Raw genomic sequence first — 16,871 nt, forward strand, 5'->3', positions numbered from 1 at the left:
GAAAACAGCACAAAGGAAACAAATGGCAAGGACCTGGGAAATGGCGGCATGCCAAAGCGGAGCACGGTCCCACCGGAGTGAAGGGTCTCTGTGCATGCTTCTTTTGGGAGTGTGGGGTGGAGGAGATGTGGCTGAAGATGCTTACAGAACCCAGGGCTTGTGTGTTACATGAAAGAGCCTGGGCTTTATATTCTAGAGTGACGGGCCCAGGGAAGTGATGCAGATTTGCATTTGAAAAGACTGTGGCCTGCAGGAGGGAATACAGACTCGAGTGGGTTTGGGCATGGTGGTAGGGGCAGATGCACTGCCCAGGGTAGGGATGGCAATGGCCTGTGTCATTGTCTTTTTTAGCTCTCTTCCTAAAAAGGAACACATGGGGAAAGGACACGAACCAACTCTCCTCACCTCCTCTCCACCAGCCTCTTTCCATCCTTCCCCTTCGCCTGGCCCCCTTTCTTCCTGTGCCTTTCAGCTCCGCTTTGAGGCTGCTGCTGACAGGCCATGCTTCCTCTGCTTTCTGTACTTGTGGGCCTCCTCTTTCTCTCTCATCTTCCACACCACTGCCCGGCTCTCTTTCCACTTCTATAAGGACCGGGGGCCCCTGGGCAAGGGTCTACCCAGCAATGCCAGCACACTGGAAAGGCAGTGGAAGCTGGTGGAGAGTGGAGAGCATGTGAGTTTTGGGGTCTAACAAAACCAGTTTCCAACTCCAGCTCCTCCATTTATGAGTGAGCCTCCATGTTCTCAGTTTCTCCCTACCATACAAGGACAGCATTGCCAGTCAGCTAATTGTACTTTGATGGGGATTCTAAGAGGTAACGGGAGGGATTTAGCCCCATGTCTGGCAAGCAGTTGGAGCTACTACTTTGCTGATAAAGAACCTGAGGCAGCAAGATAAGTGACTTTTCTAGGCTGCTAATCTTCTAGTCCACCATTGCAAGTCCCTGCCTCATTCATAGCCTGGGTGCCCAACCACTGGCAAATGAGGAGATCCACCTGCACTGGCTGCCAGGTCTGGCTAGCTGTACAAAGACTGCCCAGGGTAGGGATGGCAATGGCTTAGGTCACTGTCTTTTTTAGCTCTCTTCCTGAAAAAGAACACATGGGGAAGAACACGAACCAACTCTCCTCACCTCCTCTCCACCAGCCTCTTTCTGTCCTTCCCGTTCGCCATATCTGGCCCCCTTTCTTCCTGTGCCTTTCAGCTCTGCTACCCCTCCCTATCTGGCTACCTCTCCCCTCTAGAAACAGCAGCCCAGGCGAAAGCCTGAACAGGGCCTCTGTCCTGTGTAAAAGGGCCGATCACAGTCATCATGGGCTGCTCAGCAGGTAGCCTTGGAAAAGCAGGTCTGCTTCCAAAGGGTAAGGCTATCTCGTTCATGGTCCAGCCCATGCTGGGTGCAGGACTGTGCTGAGAAGTGCTGGTGCAGAGCTGACCCTCAGGAAATTTGGGTTGAGTGGGCCTGAATGTGTTTGCCTTCTCCAGCTCAGTCCTCCAGCCTAGCCCAGTGCACTTTGGGTCCCAGAGAGCCCAGCAAATGTGCCTGGCAGACAAGCCCTCTGCTAAGAGCAAATGGCCTGCTGGGTCCCTGGCAGAAGTAGGCAATGTGTGGGAATTCAAGGCCAACCAGCCACACAGCTCCCAGGACAAAGGTGTGCTGAGACAGCCCAGCTGTCCTTTGAGCGTCTTCCACAGCACAGAGGGCCAGAGGCCCCTTTTGTCTATTTTTCAAAGCAGAGGGCCTTCTGAGAGGGTTCTGGGAAGCAAGGCCAGGACTCCTGGGTTCTCATATATCTTTTAATAACAGTAAATTAAGAAACATTATAACAGTAAGCCCTATGGTGAGGGTTCCTTTTCATTCAAGGATCTTCAACAACAGAAACACCTGAGACTAAAATTCAGAATGCTAAGTACACAAATTAATGACTATTTATTTCCAAAGGCGACTGCAGAAACCATTTCGGTACAATCAAAAGGTTTTACAAGACAGAGAAAACATATTACAAAATGCCCCAAGAGGTGAGCAAACTGGTGGGGGCACAGAGCACTCAAGAGCCAGCCTGACAAAAATCCTCAGCCTGCTGCTGTTTAGGGAGAGTATAAAGACTGGTTCTAAGGGCAGCCACTGTGTGGGGGTTCAGGGGAGACAGTGAGGGGTCTGCCCAGTGCATAGCAATCCCAGCTGGGAATTGAGGAAGGACAGGGGTAGGGGAAGAGGGGCAGAGGCATTTGCTAAGCTCCTGGCAGAAACCATTACAGATCAGCCTATCATATTCTCTTCACTACAGTAATACCAATATAAATGAAAGATTCTTTAAAATAGAACACAAAATGGACACCAAAAGAAAGAGTTTTGAAAACAACAGCTGTGTTTGAAATGACTTTTGTTTTGTTTTGTTTTTCATGGGGTTTTGTCTGTTTCTTGCCATGAGTAGCAAACCAGTGTACAAAAATGTCACAGACAAGAGCAACAAGCGACTAGGTTTTCCTGAGCCCAAATCAGCCCACTCTATATACACAATAGGAGGGCTGCCTCCCTGTCATTGACTCTACCCACCACAGTGCGGGCAGGATGGGCTGTGGGGGAAGCTCCTTCCCAGCCTGGGGCCTTGCCAAGGAGCCCACAAGGGCCTGCAGGAGACCCTGCATAATCAGCATCAGTGTCTTGTCTAACAGCATCACACATGGTCCTTTTTTCCTCCTCCCCTACCTCCCCTTCAGTAGAAACCAGTAAGAAAATTCTCTTCAGGAGGGGACAGATGACTCTGGGTCAATGTCTACAAATCCAAGGAAGTCTTTTTGGCAGAGGAAGGGGGGAACAGGGCCCTTCTGCCCTGAGCCACCTCGCTCACCCCCAGGGCAGTGCCCTGCCCCAACACCAGTGCACAGAGACCTGCTGACAACTTGCTCTCTGTGGGGAGCTGTGCCCACTTCATAAGACACCGAATTCCCAATGATCACAAATATAAAAACCCCAACAGAGGCTACAGCAAAAGGGATGATCTGACAGCTAGACTGAGGTACTGTACGGTAAAGTTCGCCGATCACCCTGGTTAGCCCGGCGACCCTGCAAGCAGCTTCTATGAATGCGATGAAGTTTGAGGAGAGAGAGAGAAAGAGATTGCTGACTTGGGGAGACTGAGTCTGTGGCTTCAGAACCCTGCATGCCTTCACAGGCTGACAGAGGAACGTGTTACTGTTGTGTCTCTGGGAGGAAGATGGGCCAGATCATCTTTGGTGTACAAAACCAAATACTGAGGGCAGGGAGGACTGGAAGTGGGCGTGACTGGGTCTCTGCTATTTCGAGTGGATGCCACAAGTTGGCCAGCTCCACAGACTGTTCTCCTCGGCCCATATCCCTGGCCAAGGCTACCTGGGGGCTGAAGGGAGCACTCTTTTCCCTTCCTGAGGCCATTTGAAAGGAAACTGCCCTCTTCTACAAACACCCTCACACACGCGCAGAGCTCCCACACACTGGCAAATGACACATGGAAACCTGGCTGCGGAACTGGCTTGGCACTGACAGGAAAGCCCTGAGGAGGAGCTGGGAAGACAACCCCACTGGCCACTGGCTGTGCAAGCTCCGGCTTCTCCCTCAGTCCTGTACCAAAGCCGGGGCAGTAGAGGGCCGGCACTGCGCAGATATGAGAGCTACCCTATAAGGCGGGCTACCCTGTAAGGCAGGCTGCCAGGAGTCTGCTTGGGTTGCTTCTCTCCACGTTGGCTTGGCCCAAGATAAGAGTGAGATCCAGACCAGTTCAGATGCTTGCTGCTCCCCAGTGCCCCAAATACAGGCCATGGCTCCCTGTGAAGCCTATAGACTGGGCCCCCTCTGTTCTTTTGACCTACATGTTTCTGAGCCAATCTGGCCCCCCAAAGCCCTGCATGCCCCTTTTACTTCTTCCTTCCCCTGACAGGTGGATCTGTCTCTGGCTTGGCCATGCCAAGTATGTGGCTTTTGCCTTCTTCTCTCCTTCCAAGCACCAGAAAGTGCCCTCCAGAATGGGGTGCTAAGCTGTAGACAGAGCGAAGGCAAGCATGCCAACATGGGGAAAGCTCGAGCAACCAGGCAACCTGTGCCATGCCACAGAAACGAGGAGGAGCAGAGGGCGCACACAGGCACACCCCTATGACATTCCGCAGCTAGTTCTCAGCTGAGGCACAGATCCTCTGCTGGCAGCAACTCCAAGTCCTGGTGGAGGACAGGCCAGGCCCCCAGGGGCTCCTCCCACAATCCCCTTCCAACTTCTCCTTTTGTAAAGAGGCCAAGGGGCACTGAGGCGTTGTGCATTTCCTCATCAGCAATTCCTACATGTAGCAGTTGGATGGTGGGCAGGGCCAATGCAGCCATTCAAGAAGCGCCTCCACTGGAGGGCCACTGGAGGGTGAGAGGCACTAAGAAAAGCTTGGCCCTGCCTTCAAAGAGGGCAAAAACAAAGCTTACACATCAAAAGGAGCTCAGGAGAGTAAGAGCACTTGGTGTTCTCCCCTCCTGCTCCCCAAGCCCTGGGGATTGATAGCCTCAATGCCTCAGGCCTCTGCAGAACGACCGTCCCTCCCAGGGTGGCTTCCCATAGGTCCATTTGCTAAAATTATGACCACTGAGGCACCGAAGCTCAATGTAGTTGAACATGGTCAAACTAGAAATACTGGAACCGGCCTAGGTCAACTGCATTGCCCAGAGTTGGAGAAGGGAAGGGAGGCTCACCAGACAAAGTCACCAAATGATCTTTTCTGTTCTTAAGCAAATCTGTTCCTAGTGGGAGTCAATGAAGAGTCAGCAATGCCCAGCCACTTCCTGCCTGCTCGAGGTCTGTGCATAACTGAGCTGAAGTCATTCAACGAAAGTTTCTCCTTGTGGAGCACCTGAACCTCCACCCACGAGGACCGAATTCCTTGGCAGCCCCCTTTCAATCTAGACATAAGATTCTGGGGTAGACAGGATGAGGAGGAGGTGATGTCCCCCACATTAAACGATTCAGCACTGTCTCTGGGTACACTGCAGAAACCTGGCCCTAGGGAAACAACAGTGGCAAGAGCTATAGCTGCTCAAACCCAGGATGCTGACATTCCCTGTAAAACCAAGACACAGATCTACAGGGTCTTCCAGAAATGGGCCCTGATGCAAGGATTCTCCAAACTCAAAAACCAATCAACCAGCCAATTCCAGCTCATTCTTCCCTGAAGCTGCCTGAGAGAGGGAGAGAGGGAGAGAGGGAGAGAGGGAGAGAGGGAGAGAGGGAGAGAGGGAGAGAGGGAGAGAGGGAGAGTGGGAGAGAGGGGGAAGGGGAGGGAGGGAGAGGGAACACATTTAAGGGGCACTCAAGATTAAAATCATATCTATTATCAGCATTTACCTAAAACAGAGTGTATGATTCAAATCACAGTTTTCTGTGCTCACTTCTGATTGGGATATGCATCAGTTCTCAACTCTCACAGGCAGAATTTACACAGGGTCCGGCCTAGTACTGTATATATCTTGACCCTCTTCACTTTGGATTTGTCATTGCAACAGGTCTCCAACCCTCTCAATGCAATCTAGCCCTTGGGCTGCGTGGTGCTCTCACCTCCCATCCCAGGCAGCATCCTGGAGGGAGTGCTGGTTGGCTGCTTACTTTGAGTCATGGGACACTAGTGACCAGAATCTGGCTGGTTCTGTCTTGACCGTGAGCTGTGAAATCCCTCGGCTCTGGGCTTGCCGCTGGTATAGAAACAAGGCCTCAGTTCCCTGTGGTAAGAGCTGTGCTGGAGACTCAATGGGACGCCAGCATAAGCCTGGAGGTCCCTGGCAGTGGAGAAATGAAACACAACGCAATCTCATTGCTTCGATGCCAAAAGAACTACTACTACTTGTTGTTCCCTTTCTCCTCAACCAGCTGTTGTTAAAGCACCGACAAGCAGAGTGAAACAGCCGCTCACTGCAATCTCCCCATGTAAGGCCACTAGGAGCAGAGAGAGAGCCAAAGGGAAGGAGGAAAATCCAGCGCCCAGCACTACACCCCAGGCTCAAGGAGACATCCTAGGGGGAAGAGCTGGGGAAGGAAGAGTGGTAGAAGAAAGGGACAGAAAGGAGGAAAAAGAAATACACCAAACATCCTACTGCCCTCTCCCATGATTTCATCAAGAACTGGGTGTTCTCCAAGTCAAGTCACGACTTGCTTCCTCAGGGAGAAAAAAAAAAAAAAAAAAAAAAAAGCACCTTCAGTCTATTTTCTTGGCTGGAAGCCGGAGCAAATCCAGCAGATATTTACACAAGGGCCCAGCCATGTATGAGAACAGGATGACCAGCTTCCCGTGGGTCATGGTCATGAGAGTCTGGTGTCCCGAGGCCCAGATGCGATACCAGGGGCCGTAGAATGGGTCTGAGATGGCCGGACACAGCATGTTGTTCAAATTCACTTCGGTGACCTGCAGGGACAAGGGAGGTAGAGTGAGCGTTCACCATCCTTAGGCTTTCTCTGGCTTCTGCCAGTTCGGCCATCTCTACCTAATGGGGGACTGGACAAGGAGGGATTGACCAATCCCCACCTGTTTATAAAGGGATTTCTTCTCTCCCCTTGGTTTTCTGAGTGAGTCAAGGCTAGAGGCCTCTGGAGGTGATGGGGGAGGGCTGTCCAGTGGAAAAGCTGTTCAGTTTTGCTCACGGTCTTGCCTTCCGGTTGGGCCCAGAACTTGTTGCCATTCCTGAGCATCTACTATGTGCCTGGTCCCCGGAGAGGTGTTGCAGGCTAAAAGTACAGCCCACAGCCTGGTCCCTGCCTCCACGTAACCGGCAATCAATCAGGTGGGGGTGGTCAAAGGTTTACTACATCTGACCCCAAACCAGACAGGGCTCACCCAGCTTTATACACCATGAGGAGGTCTGAGGAGCATACAGTATGGGGGCTGAGTCCTCAGAGAAGATTTCATGACAGAAGTAGTACCTGAATGGACTCATGAAAGATGGATGGGGGTTTACGTTGAGGAATGGGGTGAGGGTTGCCCTCCTTGTAGGCAGCGTTGCCTGAGCATGGTATGTAGAGTGACATGAGCACACCGATGCCCCTGGAATCTGGGTCCCAGTGGAGAGCAGCGAGTGGTAAGGGTGTGAACTTCGTATGGCTTCCTCCTGAGAGCGCGGGAAGCATTCACACTGTTGGCAAGGAGCTCAGACTAAGCCCCCAGCAAACCAGAGCAGAGCCATACACCACCAAAATGAGGAAGAGAAAGTGATTGCTTCTACAAAGGTGTTGGGGACATCGGTTACACGCCCTAGTCATGCTAGGTCACGCGAGGTTCCACATGGCCAATGCTACATTACTGCCGCTTGCACACAAAACCAGACATGCCACACCTGCCCCAAGGACGGTCGCGGCACCTGCCTTCCAAAGCCCTTCAAGCCTGTTCACATTAAACACGAGTCCTCACCACCTCTCAGGGAAGTTGGGGCTTTTATACCATGTCACAGAGAGGTGGAGAACTCTCTGCCCTCAAGGATGAGGTGACTCATTCAGAGCAGTGGCAGAGCCAGGACTTGAACTTGGGTCTCCTGACCCCCAGCTCCAGCCCTGAGCTCTTCCTACTCATTTTGCCACTGATATACACTCTTACACTCAGCAATTTTGGGCTCTGGATAACTCAGCTACTGAGTCCAACCATTCTTCATGACTCCAGGAAGTTCTAAACACCCCAGAATGCCATAGGATTTCCCCAACACCACACTTCCACTGGCCATGAAGCTCAGGGAATAGCCCAGCCTTCAGGGCCTATGAAAGGGACCAGGATGGACCCAACGTCAGAAGACTCCCCCAGGCCAAGGGCCAGGGTTAGAGTCCTGCCTCCCCATGGGGTCCACAACAAACCACTTTCCAGTTGCAGCTCATTGTTTCCGACCCAAGTGGCCATGAGTGAAAGGCATCCTTGCCTCCCCAGGGATGAAAGAAACAGTCATTACTGAAAGACTCAGAAAACTCTTTGGAGAGGCCAAGGCTGTAGATCATAAATCAGCAATCCAGACACAACAATCTGACATCCTGGCCTTTAGCATCTTGTATTTTCAAAACAAAGTGATACGCCAGCGCCAACCAGGATTATCGAGATTTATGGAGAACTGCAAACAGAGGGGATAGAAGGGGATATAACCAAACTTACCAGGCCGAGGATCTGCAAGACGCTGAAGTGATAAAAGAACATGAGGCCAGTTGAGAGAAGAGCCCACCGGAAACTGCTGAGGGGCTCTGGAGTGTAAGCACCTGGAGGAAGAGGGGAGATAGTGAGATGGCAGGAATAGTGACCCACTTCACCTTTGCACCATGAGGGTGCAGGTACTGAGGTCACAGCTGCTGCCTGATGACTGTTCCTTCTACTGATCAGTGTCAACTACTCAAGAGACAGCCCCGCTGATTAGCTGGGTACTCAACCCCGCCCCTTCCTGCCCTCTGTCCTGCCACTTGTTTCCGGGGTCACTACAAAGAGAGGACTTTCTTTAATCATGAAAGTGGTATGTACTCATTAAAGAAAATTTTCACGAGTTTGTCTCTTTGGTCATTTTCTCTATGCCTCAGGATTTTCTTTTCTTTCTTTTCTAAATTAATATTTGCAATCTTACTGTATAGATAATTGTATAGCCTTCATTCCTGTATTTATTTCCTCATGTTTCTAAAGAGAAATGTCATTGAGGAAGTATGCTGTAGTGATTGAGAATGTTAACTTTGAAGTTAGATTTGAGTTCAAATCTTGACTCTACCGCTTACGGGCCATGTGAAAAGTTGTTTAAAATCCTCATATCTCAGTTTACTTGCCTATAAAATGGGGACAATAGTACTACCTACTTCTTAGTGTTGGAGGAATAAATGAAACAATATACTGAGAGCTCTTAGTTCAGGGTCTGGTACAATGTAAGTGCTCAGTGAGTGTTAAATGCTGGCATTATCATCATTATCATTCAAATAACTGAAGAATGTGCCAACTCTCCCCCAGGGATACCAAAAATGACGTATTTTACCTCTATCATTGCTAAAAAGTACCATCCCAGTAGGGCTGGATGTATTCCAGAGCTTGGAGAATGGGGGCATGGTTTATATGATGTTGTGGGTATCACTCTGAGTGGGAACTCAGAGTGGGGAATGCAGAAGAGTGAAAGACCTGGAACCCCCACCCCAAGCAATTAGGGGTGACATCACATCCTAGACTATTATTTTCCCAAGTCAGTCTTTCACTGATTCATCCATTCATTCAACAGTTATAAGGCACCCTGTGTATTCCAAGTCCTGTGCAAAGCTTTGAGGACAGGAAGATAAAGAAGGCAGGTTCCCTGCAATTGCAGACTCACAGTCAACAACTACAACACAGGGTAGCTGGTGGGATGACTGAGGTCTGCGCCACCTGTTATGGGAAAACAAAACTCAGCCAGGGGCACAAGGAATGCTTCTTGGTAGAGCAAGTATTGGTGCAAAGCCCAGAAGGACAAATAGGTGTTGAGGGGCCTAGGAATTCCAAAGCATAAGCTTGCATGGAGGCAGACAAGAGTGGGGCAATTCAGAGAACTATGGATAACAGTTTCATGGGACCATAGGGGAGAGTGTAATGGGGCAGTTAGCAGGTACTAGACTCAGAGGTTGGCAGGGCTGGTCTGCTCCAGGCTGGGACACATAGGACCCGAGAAGCCATGCTGAGGGATTTGGGCTTCATCCCATGCACCAGGGTCACGAGCTCAAATGCCCCAACTCTCAGGCAGACAATTGGAAGCAGGGGTGTGACCGGGGCCTAAGAGACGCTAGGGGATGCTGGAGACTGTCAAACTGAAAAGCCCACACCCCTTCTAAAGAGGGCAACCACCACTCAGCTCCATCCAATCACTGCCCTGAAGGGATGTGGACCCAGAGTTACCAGTTTTTTTCACTTTTGCAAGAGAAGCCAATATATATGAACTTTTAAGTGAAATTTCCTGATTTTCCAATGTTGGCGACTAATTCAAAATGTTTTAAGAACATTTTGGACCAAGCAAAACATGTCTTCTGGATGGATTTCAGCCCATGGGTAGCCAGCTTTGAGCTCTGCTGTGGAGTCACAGAAAGCAGTCGAAGTTTTGAAGCAGTAAGGTGGGGTGATCACATGTGTGTTTGCAAAGGATTGCCCTGGCTGGTGTGCAGGGGATGGACTCAAGCAGACAGAGTCGAGGCAGGGAGGCTGGCAAGAAGATTGCTGCAGGAGCCCAAAAAGAGAACAGGATCAATGGCCTTGGAAAGCAACAGCAGCGAGGTTGGAGGAGAGTGGGGGAAAAATCACCGTGATGTGGAAGAAGATTGGAGAAGATTGTTGGGGAGATGGGGGTTGGTAAGGGAGAGGAAGGATCCTGGAAGACTCCCAGGGTTCTGGCTGGGGTATCACTGGGTTGATGGTGCCATTTATTGCAATGGAGAAGAGAGGAAAAGGCAGATTGGTACAGAAGGGAAATGATGAGGCCAAGTTTAGACATGAAATTGAGGCGTATGTGAAATATCCAAGTGGAAATAGGTCTTTGGCGGCTGCCTGTACTCTAGGACATATAGTGTGATGGATAAGAGCGTGGGCAGTGGAGCTCAATAGGTAGAGGTTTGCAAATCCTGGCCCCATCATTTATCAACTTTGGGGCCTTGGGAAAGTCTCAGCATCTCTTGAACTTGGTTCTACTCACCTATAAAATGGGGTGGCACTGCCTAATTCACAATATTGTTGGACAGATGAGATGAGATAATATACCGTAATTACAGTATTGTATCTGGGATTTAGCAAATGCTGATTATTTTCATTGTTATATGAGTCACGAACTCAGTGAAGAAGATGGGGGCGAGCATGGAGATGTAGGTGTCATCAGTACACAGTGGTAACTGAAGTCATGGGAACATACGTAGAAAGAGAGAAGGAAAAGGCCAGAGGCAGAATGCCAAGGAAAACCATGTAAGGAGAGCATGTGGGGGAGAAGAGAAAGGAGACTTTCTTCAGTGACTAAAGTGGGGACCAGGGATGGGGGCTCTTCTGTGGAAGAAGCTCAGGCTTGCTTTAGGCTCAAGGCATATCTGAGTCAGAAGGCCCTTTGCAGACATAGATATCATTCCTTCCATTTTATAGATGGAGAAATTCCAGGTTGGACGATGGGCAATGTCACAGTCAAAGTCATAAGAGTGGAGGACTGGAGAAATGAACTCTCACATACTGCCAGGGGACTCACTAGGGAGCTCAATGCTCCTGTTGCCACTTGTGAAGACCTCCAGCACACAAGTTGGATTGTCTCTTCCCTTGTCTGTCCAACCCTCTAGACCAAGTACAACTCAGGGTCAAGGACCACGTCAGGCCACTTCTGCATTCCTAGCATCCAGCACAGTGCTTGGTGCGTGCGTGAAAACGCACTGAGCTATGCCCTTAAGGCATGCACACATTCCTGTCTGCTGAATGAGTGTGGACTGGGCACCGTGTTGTCACCCTGGCTGCGGTGGGCATACAGGGGAAGAGGAGGCCTGGAGGACAGACGAGTGCTTAGGCTGCCGCTCCTCCCACTGCTGGAGCCCCCAGTCCTGTTGTCCTGGGTGCCCCCTCCCACCATCCTCTCTGCTCGGCGCCCCCTAGTGGCAGATGGGCAGCGAGGTGGCGGCTGCAGGAAAGCCCGTGGGTGTTGGCGGGGATGTCCTCAGCCAGGAGGCAGCTCTGTAGCCAGCCCTGTTATCATGCTCCTCCCCTGTCTTGCCCAGTGCTGCAAAGGGAAAGGAACACTCACAGATACTACCAGGGGACTGTTTCTCAGTGCTCTCACTGCCCCTTGCCTAAACCCCCACTTCAGTAGCATTCATTCTGTGCCACATCATCCATCCCATACCAGACTGTTAGTTCTCTGAGAGAGAGGCTGTTTCTGAATTACCTCTTCACGTCCAGCACCTGGTACACAGTGGGCACTCCAAAAGTAATCACTGCTTGGGTGAATTAATGGTATAGACTTCCTGGAGAATCATAAAATTATAACTCTTTGGCTCAAAAATACTACTTTGTGGACCACATCAAATACCTAAAAACTCCAACAAACCACCCTAATTTGTGCAAAGATATTTACACCTGTACTATCTATAATATTGAGAAACTGGAAACAAACCAAGTAAGGAGATGTTTACAAAATATGGTACGTCAACATTGTGCAACAGAGTCCACTACCATTCAAATGACAGCCAAACTATGTGTCTGTCTATGCCTGGTAATGGCAAGGACAAAAGACAAAACACCAAGCAGTACACAAATGGCAGAAAATACAGCTTAGTAGTTTAAAAACAAAGGCCTTGGGGCCAGATAGCCTTGGGTTTGAATCATGGCTCTGCCACTACCCACAGGAGTGACCTTGGGCAAATTTTGCTGCCCCTCTAAGCCTGTTTTCCTGTTGGTGGGCTGAGGGTAACATTTACCTCTAAGGGCTGGTGAGTGGAAAAAGAGAGATAAAAGTATACACGACAGCTATCCTGGCATGCAGATGGCTGCTGCTATTTTTTATCATGGCAACCACAACCATCCAAAATCTTACAAAAGACTAGAAGAGGATGGGGACTCTTCTAAAGAGGTGATCTCTATGAAGGGGGACTTCCACTGTGGTTTCCACTGCCTTTCCCTGTTATTGATTCTTTCCATTGAAAAGTTGATCAAGTATTCAATTTTTTTTTTGAAAAAAATAAAAAAAGAAAGTACTCTGAGAACAGATGATCCAGTCTACACGGATATATGCAAATTGTATGCAAACACATATCATTCTCTTTTCTGTATACCTGCATGTGGCCCTTGAGAAAATCCCAGTGAAAAATCAGTTTTCTTCTAAAAGAAAACAGAAACTTCAGCACTTTCAAAAAATTAAACATATAAAAAACCTTTTCCTACTTTAAGAAAAAATGTGACCTTTTTTTGCTAGCATCTTATATCCCAGGAAGAGAGAAGCATGTCGGCTGTAAAGGTAGGGGGAAACCTAGATAATAGCTTTTTCTAAAATCGATTTCGGCCAGAAGCGAGTTTTATGAGTCCTGGGAAAGAAGTCAATTGCACCAGCAGCAGCCAAGACTGATCCCCACAGGCCTCCCAGGGGCCCCTTTTCTCATCCTATAATCCCACCAATGAAGGACTTATACCAAGGAGATGAGACTGGGCAGTGTGGCATCCCCCTCTCCAATCTTCTTCCGGCTTCCTTCAACTCACTCACTTATTCATGGTACCTATTCACTCAACATCTACAGAGTCCACATTGGGAGTACGACTCCATGCCAGACAGTGGAAAGAAGGAGGCAAAGATAGTCTCTGCTCTTGAGAACTACCTGTGTTTACAAGTGAATGATGCAATGGTGTAGTAAGGTAAGTGAATTAAGTAACAGAGACACTGAAGAAAAGTAGCTGGAGAAGATGACAGTTGAGGTGAGCTTTGCAGAACCAGAAGGGGTTGGGGTAGGGCCTTGAAGGAAGGAGGGTAAACTCCAGGCAGAGGTTATAGCCTGAGAAAAGGTGTGGAGACATGAAACAGCATGCTGTTTGTGTGCAATTACAAGCAGTTCTGCGTTACTAGAAAGGAGAGAACTTTGTGAGAAGGGACAGGAGATGAAGCTGGAAAAACAGGCAGGTGAGGCTGGGTCATGAAGAGCCTTGTTTGCCATGCTGGTAACTTGGCCTTTATTTTATATACAATGAGAAGCCACTGAAAGGTTTTAACAAGGAGAATAAAAAGGTCAAATGTATGTTTCAGCTACCTAGACTGCTCTGGCAGCAATGTGGACAATGGACTGGAGAGGGACAAGACTGAAGACAAGTTCAAATGCTGCTGCAGTGGCATAGAGGACTTGGCAGTTTGTCAGACAGGAAGGAGACATCTAGAGTAACTTCCAGGTCTATGACTTCAGTAACTGAGAGGAGGTAATTTAGGGAAGAGATGAGCTCAGGTTGGAGCATGCCAGCACTGAATGCCTATCCGCTATGCCAGCAGATGTCTCCAATAGGCTGTTATGTCCAGGTCTAGCACTCGGGAGAGGGAGATGGCCTGGAAACAGGGCTTGGGGTATGGATAAGATCAATGAGAGTCCACAAAATGTCATAAAAGGATCAAGGAGGAAGCCTGGAATATGGCAACAGTTAAGTGGCTAGCAGAAGGAGAAAGATCCATGAGAAGTCAAGATTGAAGACAAAATTAAAGAGGCAATCAAAAAAAAAAAATCAAAAAAACTAGGAGAGAGGTGTGCTGGAAGTCAAGAGAACATTAAGTTTCAAGAAAGAAAGGATCAATAGCGTTAAGCGCTCTATTACTTGCACTGACGAATAAATAAGGTAGCCACTTGCCACATGTGGCTAATTACATTTAAATGAATTAAAATTAAGCAGAATTAAAACTTTGGTTCCTCAGTCACATCAGCCACATTTCATGTACTCAGCAGTCACATGTGCCTAGTGGCCACCATATTGGACAGTGCAGAGATAAGAGTATTCCCATCACCACAGAAAATTCCATTGGGAACACACTTCTCTATAGGGGTACAGTAAAGACAAGCACTTCCACTGGGTTTGGCTACATGCTGCTCACTAGTTAGTAACCTTCGCAATAGCAGTTTCAGGAAAGTAGCAGTGTAGGAGCAGGATGAGGAAAGATGAAGAAGAATTTTCTATGTGTACAAGGTAAGGAAGGAAATTCCAGGAAAAGGGAACAGGATAGGCAAAAATCACAGATAAATCATTAGCTCAGTTCCTATGTTCTCAATCTCTTCTCTGACTGTTCCCTTCACCCTTTTGTTCTTACCCAACCTACCTCTCCTTGCCTGCTTCATCTGTGGCCCTCTAAAGTAGTGACTGATTTTTCTCCTTTGGCCCATGTAGGTAGAGTGAATAACTTCATTCTTTTCATTGCAGTCCCAGATGGGTGGTCCTCCCTTCTCCCTAAAATCCCACCACTACCATACTGTACTGTACGCTATCCTTCCCTTTCACAGTCATCTACAGACATATGGGTCATGGCCCTCATTCCTTTAGTACCTGGCTCACTACCACCCATCAGATTTCTTGTTAATTTCAACATGCATCTAGATGCATCCTTCAGCATCCTGATCTGTCAGTTCCTTGGCCTCTTGTTTTCAATGACACTGCCCTTTACCACATCTCAGCCACTCATTGTCATGGTTGTGCCTGAGATCTTATAATTATGTGCATCTGTAGCTCCTCCCTAATCTCCAAGTCAAGCATTCCCACTTCAACCACCACTTCTATCTTTCCGGCTCACTCCCAATAACGATGACCCCAACACTTCTTTGACCCCACTGGAGTCTGGGATCCATTGGTCCTACGATCTTTTTACTGTCCCTCATGGCTCCCTTTTCTGTCCTTAAATTCCATGGCCCATGGTTTTAATTATTCCTTGCATACACCTTCGACTCCATTGTTCCTCTCATTATTGTACTCAGCTGGAAAGAAAACCCAGCCCTGGTTGAATTCAAAGCTCCTCCTCTGCCTTGCTTGTCCCTCACAGCTGAATGTACTAGAGAAAAACAACAGCGCTGACTGTTCTCATTTCAAATTCGTGATCACAAACCTCAAGTGCATCTTTCACGTTGCCAGGCAATCATACTGTATTTCCCTAGTCCATTTACTCTGTCTTGCTCCTAGGCCACAATTTAATACTTTCTCTCTTCTCAAATCTTTAATACTTCTATTCCATTATCACTCTCAGATATTAACCTTGCTTCCCACTTCACGGAGAAAAAAAAGAATCAGACAAAAACTTCCATAAGCTCCCACAATCACATTTACCCATCTATCTGCATCAGTGCCCAATATGCTCTTCCTTCACTCCCCCGCTCCCCGTCACCACAGATGAACTGCCCTGTGTCCTAGCCAAGGCCAGAATTTCTATTTGTATCCAGGTTCCATCCCCTCTCACCTACTCAACAGCATCACTCCAGTCGCTGTTTCGTCATCTTACGTAAACAATTTCTTCCTCTCTACTGGATTAAGTCCATTAGTGTATAAACGAAAAGTACTGTAATAGCTCCCGTTCTAAAACCAACAAGTCAACACTTGACCTCACTTCCCCATCTGACCACTACCTCACTCCTCTGCTCCCCTTTATAGCTGAATTCCTTGAAATAATTGTCTATGCCGGTGCTGTCCAATATGGTAGTTACTAGTCACATGCAGCTGCCGGGCACTTGAAATGTGGTTAGTTTGAACTGAGATGTGCTGTTATTACAAAATGTGCACTGGATTTCAAAGGAAATCCAGCAAAATATCCTGGTGATAATTTTTATATTGATTATACTGGAATGATAAAATACTGGATATACTGGGTTAAGTAAGCTCTATTATTAAAATTAATTTCACCTGGTTCTCTTACCTGCTTTTAATGCAACTACTGGAACATTTGAAATTAGGTATGTGCCTCACATGTTTTTATTGGACAGCACTGGTATACTCCCTACCTATAATTCCTCTCTCTTACTGTTCCCTCTTAAACTCACTCTTATCAGGCTTCCCTCCCTCCACCAAAACAGCTCCCATTAAGGTCACAAATGACTTTTTCATTACTAAATCCAATGGCCAATTCTCAGGCCTCATCCTACGTGCCCTTAGAACAAAACAGGGTGAGACTAGAGGCAGGGAAACCAGTTAGATGGCTGTTGCAATAAACAAAGTCAGGGATGATCTGACCTGATGTAAAGTTGGAGTAGTGGAAATAAATTTGAGAAATGATCAGGAGGTCAAATTAATAGGATGCGGTCACTGATTGGATGGGGGCAGGGACAGGAGTATAGACCAATGATTGGCTTTAGATTTTTGGCCCGGATAACGAATAGGTGATGGTATCACTGAAAAGGATGGGTAACATTGGAGAAGGTGCAGGTTTGGGGATAGGGAAGAG

The 16,871-nt window shown here is 48.2% G+C and overlaps 2 protein-coding genes across 13 annotated transcripts in view; both read right to left on the minus strand.

The window, feature by feature from the left end:
• The window catches only part of LOC105490509 (transmembrane protein 164), a 344,079-nt gene that overhangs the window by 163,541 nt on the left and 163,667 nt on the right, over positions 1–16,871 (minus strand). For 7 of the 12 annotated variants that reach the window (XM_071088244.1, XM_071088238.1, XM_071088245.1 and 4 more), the window contains 2 exons: positions 8,132–8,232; positions 3,640–6,409 (listed from right to left, as the gene is read on the minus strand). In XM_071088244.1, coding sequence (XP_070944345.1) covers positions 6,203–6,409; positions 8,132–8,232 — 308 coding nt within the window. In that variant the 3' untranslated portion in view covers positions 3,640–6,202. Of the gene's footprint in view, positions 1–3,639; positions 6,410–8,131; positions 8,233–16,871 lie in introns of those variants that run through there. The other 5 variants (XM_071088243.1, XM_071088236.1, XR_011618045.1 and 2 more) reach the window with 3 other exon arrangements.
• On the minus strand, positions 1,899–3,800 carry LOC139360867 (uncharacterized). The gene is made up of 2 exons (XM_071089186.1): positions 3,756–3,800; positions 1,899–3,657 (listed from the first exon to the last, which is right to left on the minus strand). Exons 1-2 carry the CDS (start codon positions 3,798–3,800, stop codon positions 3,172–3,174), a joined length of 531 nt encoding a protein of 176 aa, XP_070945287.1. The 3' UTR covers positions 1,899–3,171.

Source organism: Macaca nemestrina, chromosome X (assembly GCF_043159975.1).
Source record: "Macaca nemestrina isolate mMacNem1 chromosome X, mMacNem.hap1, whole genome shotgun sequence".
Lineage (NCBI taxonomy): Eukaryota > Metazoa > Chordata > Mammalia > Primates > Cercopithecidae > Macaca > Macaca nemestrina.